Source organism: Periplaneta americana, chromosome 14, assembly GCF_040183065.1.
Source record: "Periplaneta americana isolate PAMFEO1 chromosome 14, P.americana_PAMFEO1_priV1, whole genome shotgun sequence".
Classification (NCBI taxonomy): domain Eukaryota; kingdom Metazoa; phylum Arthropoda; class Insecta; order Blattodea; family Blattidae; genus Periplaneta; species Periplaneta americana.
Window position 1 is genome coordinate 128,569,745 of NC_091130.1, and position 22,843 is coordinate 128,592,587.

The window sequence follows — 22,843 nt, forward strand, 5'->3', positions numbered from 1 at the left end:
TGCCTTAGATCATGACTCTACAGCGCGGGATGGTTCCTGTGCGTAGTATGTACAAAAGAAGTGATTTGACTTGAGGTTGGAGTAAACAATACGTAGTACATTGCAGATACTCAGGGTCGCGTAACCCATTCCATGTAGCTTTGGTTTGCAGTAAACAAATGTAACACAGGCCACTCACTCAGTCATCGGTGTTCAACAGAATAAAACCAAAGCTACGTGGAATGGGTTATGCGAACCTGAGTATCTGCAATGTATTACATATTGTTTACACCAACTTAAAATCAAACCACTTCCTTTATACATAATATGTACAAAAGCAATGCTGTCAAGGCATCAAATAACATTCCTTTTGTTACTGTTCTGTTTATTAGAATGACCCACTGTGATACATTTTTTAACAGGTCTTGACGACCTTAATTGAAATATTGAGTAATAAATGTGTAGTGCTATTTAAAAAAAACAATGTTAGTACTCGTATCTCATTAATAACTAACGCTATAAGGTTTCCTCTCCATCAATATTATTTCCACCTTTTAGTTGTACACTTTTGTATGAAACAATTTTTCATTTGGAGGTTGCACAAAAAGTTATTTTGAGTGGTTTTTTTTTATTTTAGTAAGTTAGGTTATTTTACGACACTTTATCAACATCTTAGGTTATTTAGCATCTGAATGAAATGAAGGTGATAATGCCAGTGAAATGAGTCCAAGGTCCAACACCGAAAGTTACCAGGCATTTGCTCATATTGGGTTGAGGGAAAATCCCGGAAAAAACCTCAAACAGGTAACTTCCCCCCACCGGGAATCGAACCCGGGCCACCTGGTTTCACAGTCAGACGTGCTAACTGTTACTCCACTGGTGTGAACTTTTGAGTGGTCAAGATAAGTGAGACATTCTGTATATAATTTGACTTATATAATTAACTGATTTGTCCACTGCTGTGGAGTAACGGTTAACTTGCCTGACTATGAAATGAATGTGCCTGAGTTCAAATCCTGGTTAGGACAAGTTACCTGGTTGAGATTTTTTCGGGGTTTTCCCTCAACCCATTAATAGCAAATGTTTGGTAAGTTTCTGTACTGGACCCTGGACTCATTTTCCTAGCTTTATCACTTCATATCATTCAGACAATCAGATAATTTCATGTCCGTGGAATCCTGTTGCCTTGAAAAATGTTGATCCATATACTTAATCTGCAATAGTTATAGATGTTGAGAAAGTGTCGTAAAATAACCACTAACAAAAAAATTAACCGATTTCTAACAATGAAATCTTTGTCACTGCTGCAGGCAACATTAAATTACAATTGAGAACAGTGACATTGATTTCTTAGCAGATTCTGAAAAATAAAATTTATAATAGACAAGTTGCTGTATAGGCTTATATAGATTCTTGTTCCATCATTTTTACATTATCATTATATAACTCCAAATAGCTATTAAATAAAAAGTTGCGCATACAACCTCCATATGACTGATCATTAACAGAATCGACTATAATTAATACTGTTTGTCATCTTTTCTTCGTTCTCTTTTCAACCCTGGTATAACACGTACCAGCAGCTTGATTTCTGAATGTTACTGTCTCATTTTGTTGCCCTCACCCAGCAGTTGGAACTTTTTTAATTGGTAACATTACATATTAACGATGGGCTAATTATTATTTTAATTATCAGATGACTCTCTGGAGTTTATTTGGATTAATTATTCGCTATTGTGTATTCATTTTAATAATGGATAGATCCTGCAATTAATTTGCAAAAATCTATTGTATCTCATCTGCACCATCTCGGAAAAATTAACTTGTGGTTATTGGTAGCTATTTTCAAAATATTCCACAATTTACGCTCCCTCCATCTATGAGAAATAGTATCTTTCTAGAGTTTTTCTTTATAATAATCAAAATATATATCCTTAAAGATACTAGAACTATGATCGACGACTTCTAATCTTATCTGCATTGCACAGGACCAACTTTTAAGTGCTACTGAGTCTGGGTCAATATTTCGTTCTAGTTGCTATCATATATATTCTCATTCAATGATAAACAACTATTGAATAAGAGCAACGTTAAAGCTTGTCATACATTGCATATACGTAGAAGGAAGTTGCTGTTGAATTCTCTTACGAGGATTTACAATCCATAAATATTCAGTAGGTGTGTCTTGAAAGAGATTTATGCAGAATGGATTGTGAACGACATTGTTTTTGGGCTGGGGGTAGATGTGGACAATATCTTGTTAGAATGCTGTTTAACGAGAAATTTCTCAATTAATTTTTGTAGGAGAGTCAGTGTATGATATAAAAATACCATCTTATTCAGGATAGTTTGTGTGTTCGCGTGCGTGTGATGTGAGAGCAAGTTTACTTTCCTTGAAAAGACCTGAGACTATTTATGTACATACTCCTTGTTCCTTGTTTCTTGCTGGGGCCTATAATCTTTTTTTTTTATTCCGGATGTGCCACTGCTTAAAGGCTTATTGACTTTATTGTAATCTTACGTTGAGCTAAATACGAAATATCCTTCCACATTTCATGACAGATCTTACAAATATGAATGTTGTACTTTTTTTTAGATATTGCACTGTACTTTGTAATAATTTCTTTTTGCTCTAATGATTGTTTCAGCACTTCCTGCACCATCTTTTCACGAATCTCCGTTTAACTCTTCAGAGAATATTGTGGATAAAAGATTCTTCAGTGAAACTATGACAGCAATGGGCTTGATGAGTCATTTAGAAGAGGTGAGTATAATTTTCAATTACAATGCTCTACTTAACTTCGTGGGAAATATATATCCCGTTTATCAAGCTACCTGTTTGTTTTTTCTCCACAGATGTCTCATGCTTCGTTTCCTGGAAGTAATCCATTACTTGAGAACTTCGAGAAGAAATTGTACAGGTGTCCAAACTGTGGAAGAGAGTACTTACGTCAAGGAAGTTTACGACAGCATATGAAACTTGAATGTGGCAAGGAGCCACAATTGCAGTGTCCATATTGTCCCAAAAAAACAAAGTTGAAAGGAAATTTGAAACAGCATATCTTGTTAGTACATGAAGGTCCTCTAGCAAGAAAACAACAGGGCAAAAAGCAATACATATTCAAGCAATGAATTTATGGTCTTCCTTACTCCAGCCATAATGAAATATGGAACTTTTGGAAGTATGGATGCAAATTGTTAGTTTTATACGAGATTTGTTTTTACAGAGAGACTGACTTCTTTAGGGGAAACTTAATTCAAACGAATTATAGTGTAGCTGTTACTTTTCATATAATCATTTAGTAGAGTGTAATTAGTACGATGTCTTAAGAGTATTTACATTTAATTTTCCATAAGGGAAAAATAAACTTTTTTTTTATCACAATAACCTCCTATTTTTACTTCCTCCCTCTCTTTCTATCTCGCCTTCTCATTTTCTCTATTATTCTTATTCTTTTTATGAAGAAAGACTTCTGCTTGTAAGATTTGACAAAGCTTTCAAAACTTACAAAACATGACAACTATAGATGCTTTGTGCGTTTTATATGTGCATGTTTTTGCTCTTGTTTAGTGAAATTAAATTCATTTTAATATACCTGTGGCTTATATTTAATATATAAGAGGAGTAATGTGGGTTGACATGTTCCCGAAGTTTTCATACGTATCTAAATTAGCCTAATACGTTGATAATAAAACGAGTAGTTAATTTTTATAATTCTTCTGTTGAGTATTCACATTCCATAGCATTTAGTACTACAGATAATGCTACTGTATATTCAAATACCGTTTCCATTACTCTAATGTATACTAAGAGTTAATCATTATTTCAAGATGAATAATCACTTTAAAAATTAATATAGTTTAATGGCCTCTAAATATGGATTACAAACACAGATTTTACACATTTGAACAAAGGTCAGTTTAAGGATTACAAAATCATACACTTAAACGAAATCATAATTCAGTGGCCTCACCAAGTGAGTTACAAATACTAGATACCTGGGTTTTTCTGGCCAGAACACTTGGTCTTCTACCCAATGTACATGTTGTCTATGGAACAACCATAAAATAACCTCACTGTAATGATGCTAATTGTGCTCATTTTTGAGCAGTCATTGTAACTTTCCCTTATTATTTTGTTGTCTACACTGTGTTTCACATTTATGTAAGAATGTCAATGATTTATAGTGCCATGTATTCCTGTGCTAGTATTATTTTTAAAATATAAATTATGTGTAATATATACTTTGATACAAATTTCTGTAATAGTATTATGAATGATATAGTATTTGAAACGACATAATGCAACATGTATTATTCTCTTATTAAACTATTGTCACTTGAATTACAAATAAAATTAAAATATTTCATATGTTCCAATTTACAGAAGTGTATGCTCCTATATCATGAGGTCAGGAAGTGAAAATTTATTGTTTTTTCTTTAATACTCATAAAAGAATCCCTATAACATTGTGGAATGTTTAAGAGTTTGGTGGGTGTGTCATTGTATGGGTTTGGATGTTTGTAGGTTATGATGTGCATGAAATAAAGTAAAAGTCATTATGCATGTTACATTATTAAGAGATATCCTTTATGCTATGTTGTGCGTTGCATCGGCCTGCTGCTACAAAGGAGCAAGATGCACATACAATATTACATAAATAGTGCTGAACATTTTCCCCGATAAGTGCCCACTTAAACATTCCATGTTAAAATTATTTCAGTGCTTATTTTTACATTAGTATATCAACGTATAATTTAAGAAAACCTGTTTACAGATACTTCTTCCATTACAACTCTCTTCCTGGCATAGGAAAAAAAGTTTCCACATATGAAAAGAGCCTGTTTTTTAATTCAGCACTAATTCATCTGACTTCTTTACTGATCAGTGTTAGTGTTGCCATTTTGTTCCATTGAGTTAGAGATTACAGCTAAATATAAGAATGACTCAATGAAATAAATGAGAAGGAAATTTTTTAGCTTACCCAAGCCCATACATTAACATATGATTTCATTATACCGAGTAAGTTTGTACAGACACAGAAACAAAATTTGGACCACCTGAATTTTCCAAGTTCCAGTTATAACATACTGCACATGCTCACTGAGCAAATTTTGTTTCTGGGTCTGTACACTGAAATACAAGGTGGCCCAAAAGATCGGGTAATTTTGAAATGGAGATTTAAGGAAGAGAATAAATACTTTAAATATATTTATTCATGCCTATTAATAGTACAATGTGTGCCATTGATGGATTTCTTCCTGATAATTATGTTTCGAAGATGACATCCAATAGGTAACCATCATCTCTGCGCAGACATTCCTGCAGTCTCTTACGAACATTTTGCATTTCAACAGGAATTTCGGCTATTTCTTCTCTGATGTTCACTTTCAATTCTTTTGTCACAGCAGGTCGACTACGGTACACTTTGCTCTTAAGTTTACTCTATAAGAAGAAATCGCACACTGTTAGATCCCGGGACCTTGGTGGCCATGAAATGTCACCGATTTTGGAAATCACACATTTGCCAAACAACTGTCATACAGCTGACATCGATATTCGTGCTGTGTGTCATGTTGCACCATCTTGCTGAAACCAGGTGATTTGTGGAAAATTCTGCAGTTCATGTGCAACAAAGGTTTCCATTATTGCAACATACCGAATAGAATTGACAGTGATCTCGTGCCCATCATCATCTTAAAAAAAGTAAGGACCCATGACACCAGATGATGACACAGCACACCACATGGTACCGTAACTTTGTTGCTGTGTAGCTAACGAGGATTATGCGGAGCCCAATAGCGAAAATTCTGTTTATTGACGAATCCATTGAGATGGAAGTGGGCTTTGTCCGACATCCACAGTTCATCAATGAAATTGTCGTCCTCATTCAGCTTTACCATGTTTTGTTCACAAAATTATCTACGGATTAGGTAATTGTTGGGTTTGATTTGCTGGACTATCTGTGGTTTATATGATGAAACTTTAAATCAAGTAATAGTATCTTTGAACACTCGAAAGTTTCATCTCTAGAGCAACTGCATGACTTGAACTGAATGCTGTGGGCTACTGTTGATCGTCACTCCCAATTTTTCCATTATAACAATAACAAGATGGTAAGATGTTGTAAACAATATTTTATTTGATTGATAAAATGGCAGACTTACTAGTGTTAATTATATAAGCACATGTGGCTTACAGCTCTTTCGGTGTATACTGTACACCATCATCAGAGCTTATTAGATCCTGGCGTCATCTAGATATCGCTGCCTGTTGTAGGGGTGTGTTTGCGTGTCGAAACAACAGGCAGCGATATCTAGATAATGCAGGATCTAATAAGCTCTGATGATGGTGTACAGTATACACTGAAAGAGAGCTGTAAGCCACACGTGCTTATATAATTAACACTAGTAAGTTTGCTATTTTATCAGTCATTTGTATTTAAGTGTTAAAAGTATTAAAAGTATTAAAAGTAGTGTACGCAAGATTCAAGATGAATATTTTATTTGTTATTTGTTGCTATCCATTACCCAGTGTTACCATTTAACATTTCAAAATTTTCCGATCTTTTGGGCCACCTTGTATAATTGTGATCATTTAAAATTTAAATTTCGTTATTATTTCTAACTTCAAATGCAAATCATGACGGCCAAAAATGTATTTTAAATCCGTTTCATTGTAATGTAATGCAATCTTAATGTAATGCTAGTTTTTATTTGTATTTTTCTCCTTTTAATTGAATTAAATAAACATACATCATGTTTGCTTTCAGAAGTCCTTCCTAATTTTATTTCGATATGCAGTTTAAATTTTTGAGAAGAATGTAATATAATCCATTATTGATAATATCTTGTCACACTGTTTATTTCATATTAACTGGATTAACATGTATCTTATCTACTACAGTCATCAGTTAAGTGCTACATGGGACAGCAAATACAATATGTCTGATTATTAAGGTTTTATTTTTATGGGCATGCCCAAGCTTCGCTGACTCACTGCTCATGCTGCAGTTAAAAATTAAGACAATGGAAAAAAGTTGGGAGTATTTATATTGTGGTGAATACCATACTTATGCACACTCAAAATGATCATTGCTATCTTCGCTGAGAATATTTTGAGCATTGACTTTGACCATATCCCTACCTGAATGCTTGCTGTCGACAAGAATGCACACATAGTACCAAGTTCAAGAAGCTCTAATACCTCAGTTTCTGTCACTTCACCAGTAAATAAATTCAGAAGCAATTGATTGAACTTGTTTTAGACCTGAGCTTTACAACTTTGCACTAGGATTGAGGAGGTAAATTACCTGGAACTTTTACGCAAAGTTACTGTAATTCACAGGTAAAATACGTAACATAAGAAATAATTTTATATATCATGTAATAAACTAGCTGCATATAAACAATAGGCATCGTCACATGAGATATGCTCTTGGTAATTCATTGCAGCAACAAGGATGAGAGGTTTATGAGGAACTCTATGTCATCTCTGAACAAGACTCAAACAGGCATGTCGATATCTTGGCTATCAACAAGAAAAAAATTAAAGAAATAATTCTTGATCCTATTGTTCATTTTGAAAGAGAGACAAACTAGGCTACACAGGTGAATCGAGAAAAGAAAAATATATATGTATGAGCCATGCCTTCCTTTCTTGGTAAATTATTACAACACCCCCATTTCGAATTGGGCTGTTTACGGAGTACTTTCTGAAGTTTGAGATTCTGTTTCAAAGTTTACCTTGATTTAATAAAGTCATTAAAGATTCTTAGTTTCGACATAAATAAAATTCTGAAGCAGATATTCAAAGATTCTGTACAATTATATCATTTACATATTGTGTGTAATTAATTTCACTTCTCTTTTATATGTTGCTTTTGTTATTTTATTATTATTCATCCTGTTATTTGTTATCATTTTCGTGTTCTATTTCTGTTTTTCTATATTTAAATATTTTGTTCTAATATTTTATGACTTTTTTTTATTGAGTTTCCCATTGATTGTGGTAAGAATAATAAGGCATCTGCTTCTTTAATTATTGTTCTGTTACAGGTAATAAAAAGCTTACTCATGAACTTACAATAAAAGAACATAGTTGTAGAAATACATAATTTTTAGTACCATGGTAATGAAACAGTTAATGAATTAAGTATTATGTGCAACATTAATGTTAAGTTGTGAAGTTCGTGTTACTGTATATGAAGGAACTGAAGAAGAAAACCTTCATAATAGACTTTATCATCTGAACTTCTAATAGTATAAATAGTATAATACTATCATTTACAAGGCAAAACTCTTATGATGAGTGAGTGAGTGAGTGTGGAAGAATTTTTTTTTTATGTGAGCCAATGGAAATGTTTTGGATTTGTAAACTTTAAATAAATTGACTACTCATCTCTGTTTAATATCATCTTACTAAAGGGATTTTAGAAAATTTTGAAAATTCCTTTATTGTAAATTGCTGAAATTTTTAAAATTCTTAATTTTCTTAATTGGATAAATTATTTGAATACTAATTTTTGTTTTTAAAGTATATTTTTAAATAAATAGCGTTTATTTACGAAACAGTATTAATGTTTACTGTGTTATTTATGTTGGTATAGCCTAATTACACGAACAATATTTATGCTTTCAGAGAGAGCAATGAAAATTCTTAGTACTGTATGTCAATGTAACGAAGTAACACTGTTGAATGTATTTGTTATTATATGCTGTAATATTGTTCCAGAAATTCATGAGTGGTCTGGTCATGAACAAATGCTACACTCAACTGGAAACTTGCCAGAAGTTAGAACACAAGATGAAATTATGACTACGCAAGATCTACTGAATCATTTAGAGGAGGTTGGTTTTGCTATGTAATTTAATAACAAACATTGAATTGTATGTTGTTGATATTGTCCACTGCTTAAGCCGTTTTTCCCTCTATACTATTTAAATAAAACATATTAGCCAACAGAGAATACACACGTATTTCAATTAGTATTTCCATTACATAGGTATCTTAAGAATGTTAGGTTCAATAATTTCTTCATCACAGATTTTGCACTGTAATTGTCATGATATGTTTTTCATATGACAAATAGCATCATAGATCTATTTAATATTACTCTCGATAGTATTATATATAGAACATGTGCTTAAGACTCTTTTAGGTATTAAAATCATCCGAGAATAAGAAATTTAATTGTATTTAGAGAAATTAATAACTTAATTGATCATTATTATATTGTTACTAGGGTTGATCAGAAAAAAAGAAGTTTACACAAAATATATTGTAGTAAACAACAGTGTATTTCTACAAACAAATTACACACTAACAGTGTCACATATGGACTACTTTTCCACACAGCCACTGCAACAATTGAGATATTTGTCACAGCATGAAATCAGGTTATCTATCTCCAGTGCATAGAAAGCGTGGTTGTATGGGTGAAACTATACATTGTACCAGAACCACTGCTCCAAGTTTCTTTTTAAGGCGAAAACAGTTGAAAATCACTCGGAGTCAAATTTGAACTTTAGAATGGATGATTTAGTACCATATATCTAAGTAAAGAAAGTGTAGCAACTCTTGCTTCTGTTACGTCATATATGGTCATGCATTGTCATGGTGGAGAATCATATCCTTGTCAGAAGGCCAGAACGATTCCTCCAGATCATCTCTCACTACCATCAGCAACACTTGTGCGCCTGTGCCAGAGGACATCTACCAATATGACACTCAGTGCATCCCAAGAGATGGTGGCTATAAATTTTTCTGCAGAGGATGTCACTTTAAAATTTTTATTGGTTAATTTGGGTATTTCTTCTCCATGTTTGCCTTCTTACTAGTGAGGATGAAGTGATGGAGCCATGTTTCATTGCCAGTCACGATGTGATTAAAAACTCTGGGAGCCTTGATTGCGTAGTGCTGCAGTAAACTCAAGCATGACATAATTTATTGTGTTTTGTTGTCAAAGAATGAATATGAAGGGTTCAGAACCATAGTGGGCCAAACGCCATTTACTAAAACTGTAGAAAACAAGGTTAAAATGAAGTTATTACCATAATTCAATGGAAACATATAGCAAGTAATATAAAGTATACACATTAAAACTAAATGATACGTCATCTTCATTAAACTATGGTATTCACTTAACTTTAACCCTTACTTTCTCCGTTTTTAATAAATGGTGCTTGGCCCACTATGGCTCTGAACCCTTCACATGATATCCACCAGGCACGGACACATGAATAATGCACTTCATTCACAGTAATGTGCTGCACAACACCATAATACAATTCAAGTTCAGATTGCATATGGTGTAGTCAGCCATCTCTTCTTTTGGATACTTCCTCAACACTTGCAATATTGACATTAGCTATTGGGAAGCTTGAGTCGACTGCTTTGCCTAAGAGTGTCATATATTATGTCACACAGTTCCTGATTTCTGCCTGCTGCAAAGACACGACACTTTTTGTTGGCAACCATTTGCCATGTTATCACTTATCACTGCTCTACCATACATATTCATAGTCTGATAATGGATCTCAGCTGCTGATATGTTGTTGTTGTTGTTTTCTAATGCCAGGCGTTTGACATTAAAGTCATTTGACCTCTTGCACTCCAATATTTTTCAAAGATATTATCATGGCCAGCCAGTGAAGCACAGATTTTGAGGTGTTCCGAATCCATTTCTTGGTTTGAGTTACACAATGGGCAGTTAGGGGACTGATATATTCCAATTCTATGCAGGTGTTTGGCCAAACAATCATGGCTTGTTGCCAATCTAAATGCAACTACAGACGATTTTCGTGGTAAATCGGGAATTAACTGTGGATTATAATGCAGAGAGTTCCATTTTTTCCCTTGAGATTGTGTTATCAAATTTTCTTTGTTGAATTCTAAGTATGTAGATTTAATAAATCTTTCCACAGATTAATACGTAGATTTAGTAACAGGTCTGTAAGTAGCAGTGCTGATATGTATTTATCCGTAAAAAGTGGAAAACTGCTTACTTCCACAGGACACCGCTTCTCAAGCACGTTGTCATGTAGAATACTGCACTTACAGAAAGATCCTGTTTCCAAGCACGTCGTCAAATTGGACTAACACTGCACACCCATTTCCGCACTTTACATGTTACTAACCCCATCTCGAGATTACAGCCATCTAGTGGGTTATTCAGCAACATTTTGAGCCACTAATTTCGTAGTCATGTATTTTTTTTTTGATCAACCTATACACAAATATGTAGTTGATTTATTAAACAGTTTAACAGAAAATGTAATGGTGTAATTTTGTACTTATTTTTTAACAGATATCTCAGCATTCATTCCAAGGAGCCCAACCTCAGTATATTGTTCAAAGTCAGAAGGTGGGAAAAGGATTGTATAAGTGTCCAAAGTGTGGAAGAGATTATGTACACCGGAGAAGTTTATGGCAGCACATGAAATTTGTTTGTGGAAAAGAACCTCAGTTCTTATGTCCATATTGTCCTAAGAAGATGAACCTGAAAGGAAACTTAAAGCAACACATATTATTAGTGCATGGTGCCCCAACTAATCCATAAAGATTGTTTGTTTCATATTTGCAGATAAAGACTGTACTTAAAAAAAACAAAAATGTTTGCTATTTGCTTTTGCATACATGTTATATTTACTGTAGATTATTTATATATAAACTTGTGAATAATGATGTCCTGGTTTTATTATATCGAACCATTTCACGAAACTAACGAGTACTTAAATATGAATAAAATTGTGTTGTGTTGTTATGTATCTCTGAGTCTGTATATATTCAATTTAATCATATAATTATGTGATATAAATATATTTTATAATGATATTACTTTGATATTATTTACTGTACTACTGTAGATTGTCGAACCTTAGATCTTATTGATTTGTATTTTATTTTGGGACATGTAAAATAATAATTAATTGAAAGGTAAAGGTAGCCCCTTGACATGTCATGAAGACATTTGGGGGGGGCACAGAGATCGAGCCCCATGCTTTTTTGACTCAGCATTGAGGTAGTGTGGTCGGCACCACATTCTGACTGCCATTTACTCCTCGGGAAAGACCAGGTACTCAATTTGATAGGAGGCTGAATGAACCTCAGGGCTGTTCTGGAAGTTTGGCAATGAAAAAATCCTGTCACCACCAGAGGTCGAACCCCAGACCTTTCAATCCATAGCCAGCTGCTCTACCAACTGAGCTACCTGGCCGCCAATTAAATAAAGCAGCGGAAAATATTCATGAAGATATTAACTCATATTCTGAAATGGTGTAAAGTTATATGAATGTATATTGCAATATGAAAGCACTTTATCTTATAAGTTTTTGGATTTGCCTAACGAAATTATAGTGATCATTGGAAGTCAGCCTTTCAATCTGAGATTTTTGTCAGATATATCAGAAATATTAATCGATCTGGATGCCATTTATCCTGTTTGTACTTTATTTAGAACTTCATAATTTTGAAACTGATAAAACATAAATGTATTTAAGAGCTTTGTTGCTTTCACTAAGAAATTCATTTTCATTAGGAATGTGAATCTGATTACGTATTTCTATTACAGATGTTCCTCGCCATTGGCCCAAACATGATTATCCATTACATTCCATCAGGAATATGGCGGAGTTTTATTCTCTTGATGGAATTGCGGCCAGATCAAGAAGTCAGCAGTTTGAAAGGGTAAGAAGGTGTGAAATTATGTTATGTGGAATTATAATTGATGAAGATTACGATGGTGGTTATGATGAGTATTGTTATATTATTATTTACATATTAATTATGGTATTAATTTATGCGTGTGACCAATACGGCCTATACAAAGCGAATAAAAAGTATGGAAAACTTCTTGTAGCTTTCCTAATTTTAATTTTACGAAGGAGCTCTACATACAAAAGTTATAGGGGGTGAAAAGGGATGTTTTGATTTGAACATGTTTTCAAAAATTGTTTTTTTCATGTCCAAAATGTGTGTCAGGGTTTTTTTAATGGCAATATGTAATTAACTGATGAACTAGTGGACTTACTCGTGTTAAATATGTAATATTCTTCCGGCTTACAGCTGTTTCAGTGCATCACGCACCATCATCAGAGCCTACTAGATCGCGGCGTCATCTCGAACTTCTCTGCCTGTTAGGAGGGTGTGTTTTATTGTTGGAATGTGTTGGATTGTGGAGTCGAATAGTGTGTGTGTACTGAAATTGATCTGTGTGTTGAGGATTTGATCAGGGTGTGTTTTAGTGTGTTTAATCCTCAACACACAGATCAATTTCAGTTCACACACACTATTCGACTCCACAATCCAACACATTCCAACAATAAAACACACCCTCCTAACAGGCAGAGAAGTTCGAGATGACGCCGCGATCTAGTAGGCTCTGATGATGGTGCGTGATGCACTGAAACAGCTGTAAGCCGGACGAATATTACATATTTAACACGAGTAAGTCCACTAGTTCATCAATTAATTATATTCAAGTGTTAAAAGTGGTGTACGCAAGAATCAAAAATGCAATATGTACTTATTTTTCCATGTTTAGATTTTTCAGGTCTCAAAACGTACAAGATAGTATTTTTTTGTCATTTATAAACTATTATTTTGTAAAAATTGCCTCGGATTTATGATCCAAATGTGTGTACATACATTTAGATCATTAAAAATATGCATGGTATTTCCATTCATCCTAATGATATTGATATTCAAGGAGGCAGTGGTTATTATTTCATTGTAGCCTGGATATTAAGAATAATTTCTAAAGATTACGAGTAAAATAAGTAATTCATTAACATTTAGGCTGGTATTAGACTACAAAAACACGGAAATTCACAGGCCTCTCTATTTAATTCAATAAATAAATAATTTCTTCTATACATAGGTACTGGTATTGTCTGTCTTGTTTCCCTACTAGTCCCCATAAAACAGTCAGAAATCTTACGCGTATTTTTTACTGTCGGCATACAAAATAAAGAGAATGGGTCAACGAGAAGAGCAGACATTATAGCCATCGATCGCCGAAATCAAAGAAGCCTCATTCTTGACCCCACTGTCCATTTCGAGAAGGATGATCAACAAGCCAACAACGTTAACAATGAAAAGAAGTCTATTTACAACCCATGTATTCCTCACTTCAGTGAGAGATACAAAATGAATATTAATACATGGGAAGTGAAAGGACTTCTTTTTGGCGCTAGGGGAACTTCATTTAGTTTAACCAAAACCATTCTCCTTTCTCTTAAATTTTCTAATGAGGACATTAACAAAATTTGTCTAAAGGTATTGAGAGATTCATTATCCACTTTACACAATCACTTGTATAATAGTATGTAATTTTTTTTTTCACTTCATCTCATTTCTCTTCAATGTATTTTCATCTCATGTTTCTCCGAACTCAAATTGTACTTTATTTTTAAATTTATCATTGTTCCGTATTCTCTCCGCAATCATATTGTATTTTTAATTTAACCTCTGCTTTGTATTCTGGATCCTAGTGGTCAGCCGTAGATTTCGGCCAGATGTCCCAAATTGTGGAATTTGTTGTTGTTATAGAAAATAAGTTGTCATGAATTAAATAATCACAAATAAAAGCTGACAAAACAATTGGATAACAATGGTGTTTTCATGTGACTAATCATGCCAAATATTACAGAAAGAGAACAAATTGAAATACTGATGATGATCGGCTATGATGATAGGACAAGGATAAATATTACGGAAAGAGAACACATTGAAATACTGATAATGATCGGATATGATGATAGGACAAGGATGAAGGTAATAGGTGATTACCATCTTTGTTATGCACATGTACATTGGGATCATAAATTTGAGGCAATTCTTACGAAATAATAGTTTACAAATGGCAGAAAATATGATTTTGTACATTTTGAGAGCTGAAAAATCCTGAAATAGAAAAATACGCACATGATGTCATTAAAAAAAATGACTCCTTGGCATACTCTTTATAAATTAAAAACATGCAGAAAATATTCCCTTTTTATCCCACAACTTTTAGTTTTTTTCATAAAATTAAACATAGAAAAGTTACAAGAAGTGGCCCATGCTTTTTACCCAGCTTGTATAGAAGACTGGACACTATAAGGAAAGTAAATATAAGCCTACCGTATATATATATATATATATATATATATATATATATATATATATATTTTTTCAATTTAACATAACACAAGCTGTTTTAATATCAATGTGAACATTGTGGATCATTGTTAGATCTACATATTTATGGCTAATATGAAATTTTCTTTTTCATGCAGACGCCTCAACACAACACAGAATTTAGAATTGGAAGCCAACCACGAAAAATTACTGCACCTAACCAGAATGCAAGAGAAGACCTATTTAAATGCTCAACTTGTGGGAAGCATTACATACACCGAAGCAGCTTAGTAAGACATCGAAATCTAGAATGTGGCAAGGAACCGCAGTTTCAGTGCCCATACTGTCCCAAAAAGTCAAAGCTGAAAAGCAATTTAAAACAGCATATTATTTCGAAGCATGAAGGTCCGGCTGCTAGACTGCAGCAAGTGCAGCAGCATCGTTAGTGCTGCTATAAGTGTAATTAAAGTTGAAATAATACTGAATAACTTGAAATTAAGTAAAAATGTATACCATATATACATGTAATTATGGACTAATGTATAATTTTGTATAGACCTTTTAAGAAGTGAACATTTCATAATGTGTTTTCGTTCTGTATCATATGAAATTTTATTCCTAACCTAAACTAAAATAAACCATATATATATACAGAGTGTTTAAAAAATACGGGGCATAATTTCAGGTATGTATTTCCCACATGTAGACAATCAAAATAGTTCATTACAACATGTGTCCGGAAATGCTTCATTTCCGAGTTATGGCCTTCACAACATTGAAATTCACCGGAACGTTTTTCTTTCCGCAGGTCGTTGTCATTACAGAAGATGTTCAAAATGTCCACCTCCTGCTTGAATACAGACCTCACATCGATGTCTCATTGACCTGCGAACACGATCCCAAACTCCAGGAGTATTGCATATGTCCTCAGAACATGCCACAATTCGATTCCGAAGGGATTACAAATCAGGCACCGGAGACGAATAAACCAATGATTTTAAATAGCCCCACAAGTAGAAATCGAGAGGGTTCACATCAGGTGAGCGTGGAGGCCAAGCAATTCGGCCACCTCTACCTATCCATCGATCAGGAAACCTTCGATCCAAGTACCGGCGAGCCGTACGACTGAAGTGTGCAGGAGCGCCATCATGCAAGAAGTGAATGTGTTGACGATTGATCAGTGGAGTGTCTTCTAAAACATGAGGTATGGCTCCAGTGAATATAAATGTTGTGAAGGCCATAACTCGGAAATAAAACATTTCCGGACACATGTTGTAATGAACTATTTTGATTATCTACATGTGGTAAATACATACCTGAAATTATGCCCCGTATTTTTGAAGCATCCTGTATATATATATATATATATATATATATATATATATATATATATATATATATATATATATATATATTTACTCTAACATCTGAATAAAGGTAACTACAGATTTCCCGAATCAATGATTTTATATATAATTATTTTTGTTTAATTATATGTTACTTTATTATATTCATTACCTCTTAAATGTAGTGAATTGTACATACAAGCTTTACCATGAAATAATTCGAAATTATATTTTCTATCTGTTGTACACGAAAAAAAAAATAAGTTAACTCTACTTCCTTTATATAAGTCTTAAATTCTGTATAGTTCATGTAATATACTGTATACTAATAATTATAATTGTTGAAGTGAACGTTTAATTAGTAGGTATGCAAATTACATGAGTAAAAGTATTCCTTTTGTGTGCACTTGTATCATTACCTGCAAACGAAAATTTTACTTCTAGGTAAGAGAATGTTGTAGTAACCTGAAGGATTTTTTTCGTTTATTTAACCGTGTTCACCAGTCAGGTTGATCTGATAGTGTTTTGCTGTCACCAGAGTGCTGCATCACTTGGATGTTCATAGTAATCCATGGCATGACAGCCCATGAAGGGCCAAGGCCGACCAGCTTACTACTGGCCTCATGTCCACTTGCTTCAGCAGCTGAACAATCATCCAACCAGTGTGAGGGTATTGTGTGGTCAGCATTATGACTTCCTCAGCCATTACAGCTGGTTTTGTAAACTGAATTTAGCTACCTAATCTAACTCCTCAAATTCATCTTGATGCTGTGTGGGCACCAGTCTCATACACTGGCCAAAATCTCATGAGAAAATTCCTTTCCCATTAGGAATTGAATCAGTGTTCATTCTGTAATAAGAGTCCAGGTAAGATCCCTTAGACCACCATACCGTAAAACAGGGTGACTTGATACACTTGGGAGTGACTTGATACGTTTTGTAGGTTGATGTTTCGAAACGAAACATCAACCTACAAAACATATGAAGTCTCCCAGCATATAAAACGGGGAGACTAGACATGCTGGGGGGGACTTTATACATTTTGTAATTTGACGTTTTGGTTCCAAAACATGAACTTACGAAACGTATCAAGTCCCCCCAGGTGTATCAAGTCACCCCGTTTTACAGTATTCCTTTAAGTCCCCCAGATTACATGCATTGTTTGCATACAATGTTTGAAGGTAGCCCACAAATAAAAGTCACAAGGAATATTATGTGTTCGCCCTTTTTTCACTAACTTAAAAAACTGTTTGTAATGATGATGGAACATGTATCTCATAATAATTGGGACAAAATTTCCTCTTACAGGATTTTTAATAATTTTTTTTTTCACATAACTGTTGTAAATGAAGATTCTTTGTTCTAAATTATATCGAATTCTCATCATATTATACAATATTACACTATAATACACGTACAGAGCAATAAACATGTCAAACTAGCACCACACTTTTAACTCAATGTGTACGAAACCAGCCATGAGCTAGCATGACTCATAGCAGCCAAACTTGAGTACACCAGGGACACAATTTGATCAGTTTCGGCTGTTTCTGATCAACCTAATTGACGGACATCTGATATGTTCCCATGACATTGACGTGCCACTGCTTTGCTTCTATATAGTATCCATATGTGGTCAATAGTGACAACAGAAATTGTTGTTGTTGATTAATGTGCTGCGTGTGACAATGAAACCATCAGCAGTCTTACTGTCCAGTACTTGCAACCAATGACTTGTCCATTTTGATGATGGAAGAGTATTGATTGTATAGAGATGCTTGACAAGTAACAGTAGAAGTAGCACAGCGCAGAATGAGGAAGGAGAAGAAAGGAGAAAATAATTGGCAACGAAAATCTTCATGAAGAGTGTGCAATCTGTTCTCTGTTTTAAATCGCAAGAAATTATGTAGCTGCTGATTGCAGATTGTCGATAAATATAAATAAATATTTAATAAATAAAATCGCAGTCTTTTATGATGTATACAAATATAAATTTGTATTGCAAATATATTGAACACGAATTATTTTAAAAGTTTTTTCCTGATGTGTTTCTTATATGATCTCACATACCAGTACTAAATATATTGACATACAATTTAAGAAGTAATTACTATTAGTCTGAGGTTTTTATTTCATTTTATATTAAAATTGCATTTGTGTACTACAGAGAGGCATTTAATTGAGAACCAGCATGCTATATTTGTGCTATCAGCATTGAGTGCAGCTCTTGTTGCCATGTGTGGGTATCGTAGAGTGATGGTGATGCAAGTGTAGGCCCACATATATGAACCAAAAGCAGTTAAACAGTCATCTACTTACCAATTTTATGAAAAGAGGTACTGAAACTGGCCACCTCCATTGTCTATATATTTTTGACACCTCTTTAAGAAACTGAATAATTTCAAGGGAAAAATTGTTGCAGAGCTGGGTATCGATCCCGGGACCTCTGGTTGAACATACCAGCACTCTGCCAACTGAGCTACCTGGGAACTCCACCCGACACCGTCTCAACTTTTCCCTTTATATCCACACAACTCGCGTGGGCTGACGAAACGCCAGAGACCCACATCAAGTGCACACAATCTCTGTGTGACTTAGAATTGTGGTTTTCTGTTCCCGGGTAGCTCAGTTGGCAGAGCACTGGTACATTCAACCAGAGGTCCCGGGATCGATACCCGGCCCTGGAACAATTTTTCCCTTGAGATTATTCAAATCTGCTTTACAGGGAGCTTCACCTGAAAGACTAGATTTGCATAATATATACGTCACTGTGTACGTTAACAGAAAACCATAATTCCAAGTCACACAGAGATTGTGTGCACTCGATGCGGGTCTCTGGCGTTTTGTCAGCCCACGCGAGTTGTGTGGATATAAAGGGAAAAGTTGAGACGGTGTCGGGTGGAGTTCCCGGTAGCTCAGTTGGCAGAGCGCTGGTACGTTCAACCAGAGGTCCCGGGATCGATACCCGGCCCCAGAACAATTTTTCCCTTGAAATTATTCAAATCTGCTTTACAGGGAGCTTCACCTGAAAGACTAGATTTCCATCTTTAAGAAACTGTCCAGCACTCATTGTAGTTGTTGAAAAATGGTGGCAATTTCCTAAAGGATATTAAGTTTCAGTTCTTACTGTGTAGCTGTGTCTTGTATACAACATCTTTTAATTTTGTTTACCTCAGAAATAAAATTTGCAGATGGTTATCTACAAGGACTGAAGAGGCCACATATCCTTACTAATAATTCTGTCTCTTTTTTATCAGACAACAATTGATGCCCACACATACTGAATATGACTTTGTCCCCCCTTTTTTTAGGGAATTAATCGGGAGGGAGTTAGATTTTGCTTTTCAACAGGTCTCTGTCACAGTTCATATAATCAATATTTTGATGACAGAAATGAAGTAATTGATTAACTAGCAGACTTACTCGTGTTAATTATGTAAGTCTGTGCGGCTTACAGCTGTTTCGGTGCTTCATCACACCATCCTCAGAGCCTACTAGATCTCGGCATCATCTCGAACTTCTCTGCCTGTTGTGTGGGTGCGTTTGATTGTTGAAAGGTGTTGAAAAGTGGAGTCAAATAGTGTGTGTGTGCTGAAATTGATCTGTGTATTGAGAATTTGATCAGGGTGTGTTTAGTGATCAAATTCTCAACACACAGATGAATTTCAACACACACACACTATTTGACTCCACTTTTCAACACCTTTCAACAATCAAACGCACCCACACAACAGGCAGAGAAGTTCGAGATGATGCCGAGATCTAGTAGGCTCTGAGGATGGTGTGTGAAGCATCGAAACAGCTGTAAGCCGCACAGACTTGCATAATTAACACGAGTAAGTCCGCTAGTTAATCAGTTATTTATATTCAAGTGTTAAAAGTAGTGTACGCAAGTTTCAAAATGGATTATCACAGAAATTAAGTTACCGTAACCAGGACAAAGTTAGGATATGTACAAGACAAAGCCTAGCTGGTAGCTGGTAGCCTGATTGGTTACCTTGCTGGAAGGAATGCCTAAACATTACGCAATGAAGACGTGCAAGATTAAGACTGTTTGGTCGATTGCTACCTAGCCTGTTAGCTCGCTGGTAGCTGGTAGAATGGAACTCTTCATTTTTTCCAGCTACCAGGGACCTAAATGTCTTTACTGCGCATGCATCCTGAGAGTCTGTGCACACTTTCGCACGTGCTGAACACCTACTGCTATTAATTTCGACCACCAAAACCTTGTATACCTTATTCTGAAATTATGAAATGAAGTAGGAGTTGAAATGGATACCAATAAAGATAAAGGTTGCTCCTTCATATGTCATAAAGGATCTTGGGAGGCATAGAGATAGAGTCCCATACTTTCTTGACCTTGGCACTAGAATGAGGTGGTGTGAAATGGATACCAATAATAAGTACATTTCAAAATGAAAAATTGATGTTTTACAGTAAGTGACGATTTTAGAAACTTGAGATAATTATCGGTACTTATCTTTTGGCAATTACGGTAATACATATTATTTTATCAATGTTCTATTTGCATTAAGATTAACTATATGGAGTTTAATTAAAAGGTTTCATTATGACAGAAAATGCTTTTCAGAAAAGTGGAATTATTTACGTGGTTATTTCTGCCAACATATCTAAGGTATGCTTAGGAGATTCTGGAGACCAATACAGTTCATCCCGGTACTTTTACAAATTGTTATTATTTTTTAAAGACAATTTGGAAAAGCAGAGTAAATTCAGTTATACTGACTGGCAGGTGCAAACAAGCTTTGTTTTGGTCACCCCAACTTTCTACTCAGCAACCAGCTAGGTTACCAGCAACTAGCTCGGTAACCAGCTATGCTTCGTTTTGTATGTATTCTTAGTCGAGGTTTGTGGCCCTTTCATTCCCCCAATTTCACTCCCTGCAACTTTTATCTTTGAGGTAAATTCAATATTAAAAAGATGTATACAAGACAAAGCCACACTGGAAGAACTGAAGTTTAATATCAGTCAGAAGATTACCACCATTTCTCAACAGTGAGTGATGGATACATAGGTTGGATAAAAAGTTATGGCAATACTTGTTGTCACGTGACTATGGTGCGTTCGAGAGCTGCCAGCTGTGTGGACATGAACAAGGACTGTTAGATGAGTTAGTGCAGCCAGCGGTGACAGTACTCTGTCAATCTATTGCAGTGTGTAGAACATTGACTTTCATAGGGATAGTGCAAGCGCGCTAAGACCACGTTTACAAAACTAGAGCAACGTTCCTGGATCAAAATTGAAGTGACATGAGGCCATAGTGCACAAGAATGTTTTCAGGGACTGCGTGAAGCATGTACCGATACAGTGGCACGATGGGTTAAAGCGTTCCAGTAAGGCAGGGATGCCGTTAATGCAAGGAGTCACACCGCTGCTGCTGTCAAGGACCTCTTGCGCCTCTGGAAATGGGAGATTCTGGAACATCCACCGTACTCACCCGATATGAGTCCATGCGATTACGATCTTTTCACCAAAGTGAAAGAACCACTGCAAGAGACCTGGTACAATACCAGAGATGAAATTATCCGTGCTATAGGGTGGTCAATATGAAACATCAACAAAGATGGATGTGCTGATGGTGTACGACGCATTCCAAACATTTGGCAAAAGGTAATAAATAAGGGGGGCAACTATATAGAAGGTACGTAAATGTTGTACCCCTGTGAATAAAGCCATGTCAGAAATATCGAACTGTTGCCATTACTTTTTATCCAACCTTAGTAGTTTCTTAAAGTAGTACTAACATTGTGTGAACAATGAAGGCAGCCATTTTTAGCACCCCTCTTCTTAAAATTAATAACCAAGTAAGCAAAGATTATTAAATTTTTGGTCCTACAAAATTATCTGTTATGGTTATTATTTGTTGATAATGGAGAATAATTCACTCCGATGCCGAGGATTGAACCCGGGACATTCAGTTTAACGCACTGGATGCTCTACCACTGAGCTATGCCGAAGCTCAATCCTCAGCACTGGATGGAATCTTTCTCCTTTGATTTAATAACCATAACATAATTCTGCAGGAAAGAAATTAATAATCTTTACTTAGATTATTATTTGTCTAATAGTGTAAATAAACTGCAGAATCCCGGCCACACAAGTCACTCATATGAGTGCGCTCCTTGTATGATGACGTAATGTATGTCGAACATGGAGTAAGCCCACAAAGGGAAAAAACCAAAAGAGAAAGATTCGATCCAGTGCTGTGGATTGCGCCTTGACATAGCTCAATGGTAGAGCACCCATTGCGTAGAACTGGTAGTCCCAGGTTCGATTCTTGGTGCCAGAGCGAATTTTTCTCCGTCATCAACAAATAGTAAGCAATTAGCATTTTAACTGTTTTTATTCCATAGTTTAAGTATAGTTGCATCACTGC

General features: G+C 35.0%; 1 protein-coding gene across 14 annotated transcripts in view; it reads left to right on the top strand.

The window, feature by feature from the left end:
* The window catches only part of LOC138713728 (longitudinals lacking protein, isoforms H/M/V-like), a 614,547-nt gene that overhangs the window by 434,298 nt on the left and 157,406 nt on the right, over window positions 1-22,843 (top strand). Inside the window, exons 5-6 of one of the 14 annotated variants that reach the window (XM_069846054.1) lie at window positions 12,552-12,667; window positions 15,259-15,561. The exons of 11 other annotated variants lie outside the window; for them this stretch is intronic. In XM_069846054.1, coding sequence (XP_069702155.1) covers window positions 12,552-12,667; window positions 15,259-15,546 — 404 coding nt within the window. In that variant the 3' untranslated portion in view covers window positions 15,547-15,561. Of the gene's footprint in view, window positions 1-2,627; window positions 2,744-2,835; window positions 3,297-8,713; window positions 8,830-11,288; window positions 11,728-12,551; window positions 12,668-15,258; window positions 15,562-22,843 lie in introns of those variants that run through there. 2 more of the 14 variants (XM_069846064.1, XM_069846060.1) reach the window with 2 other exon arrangements.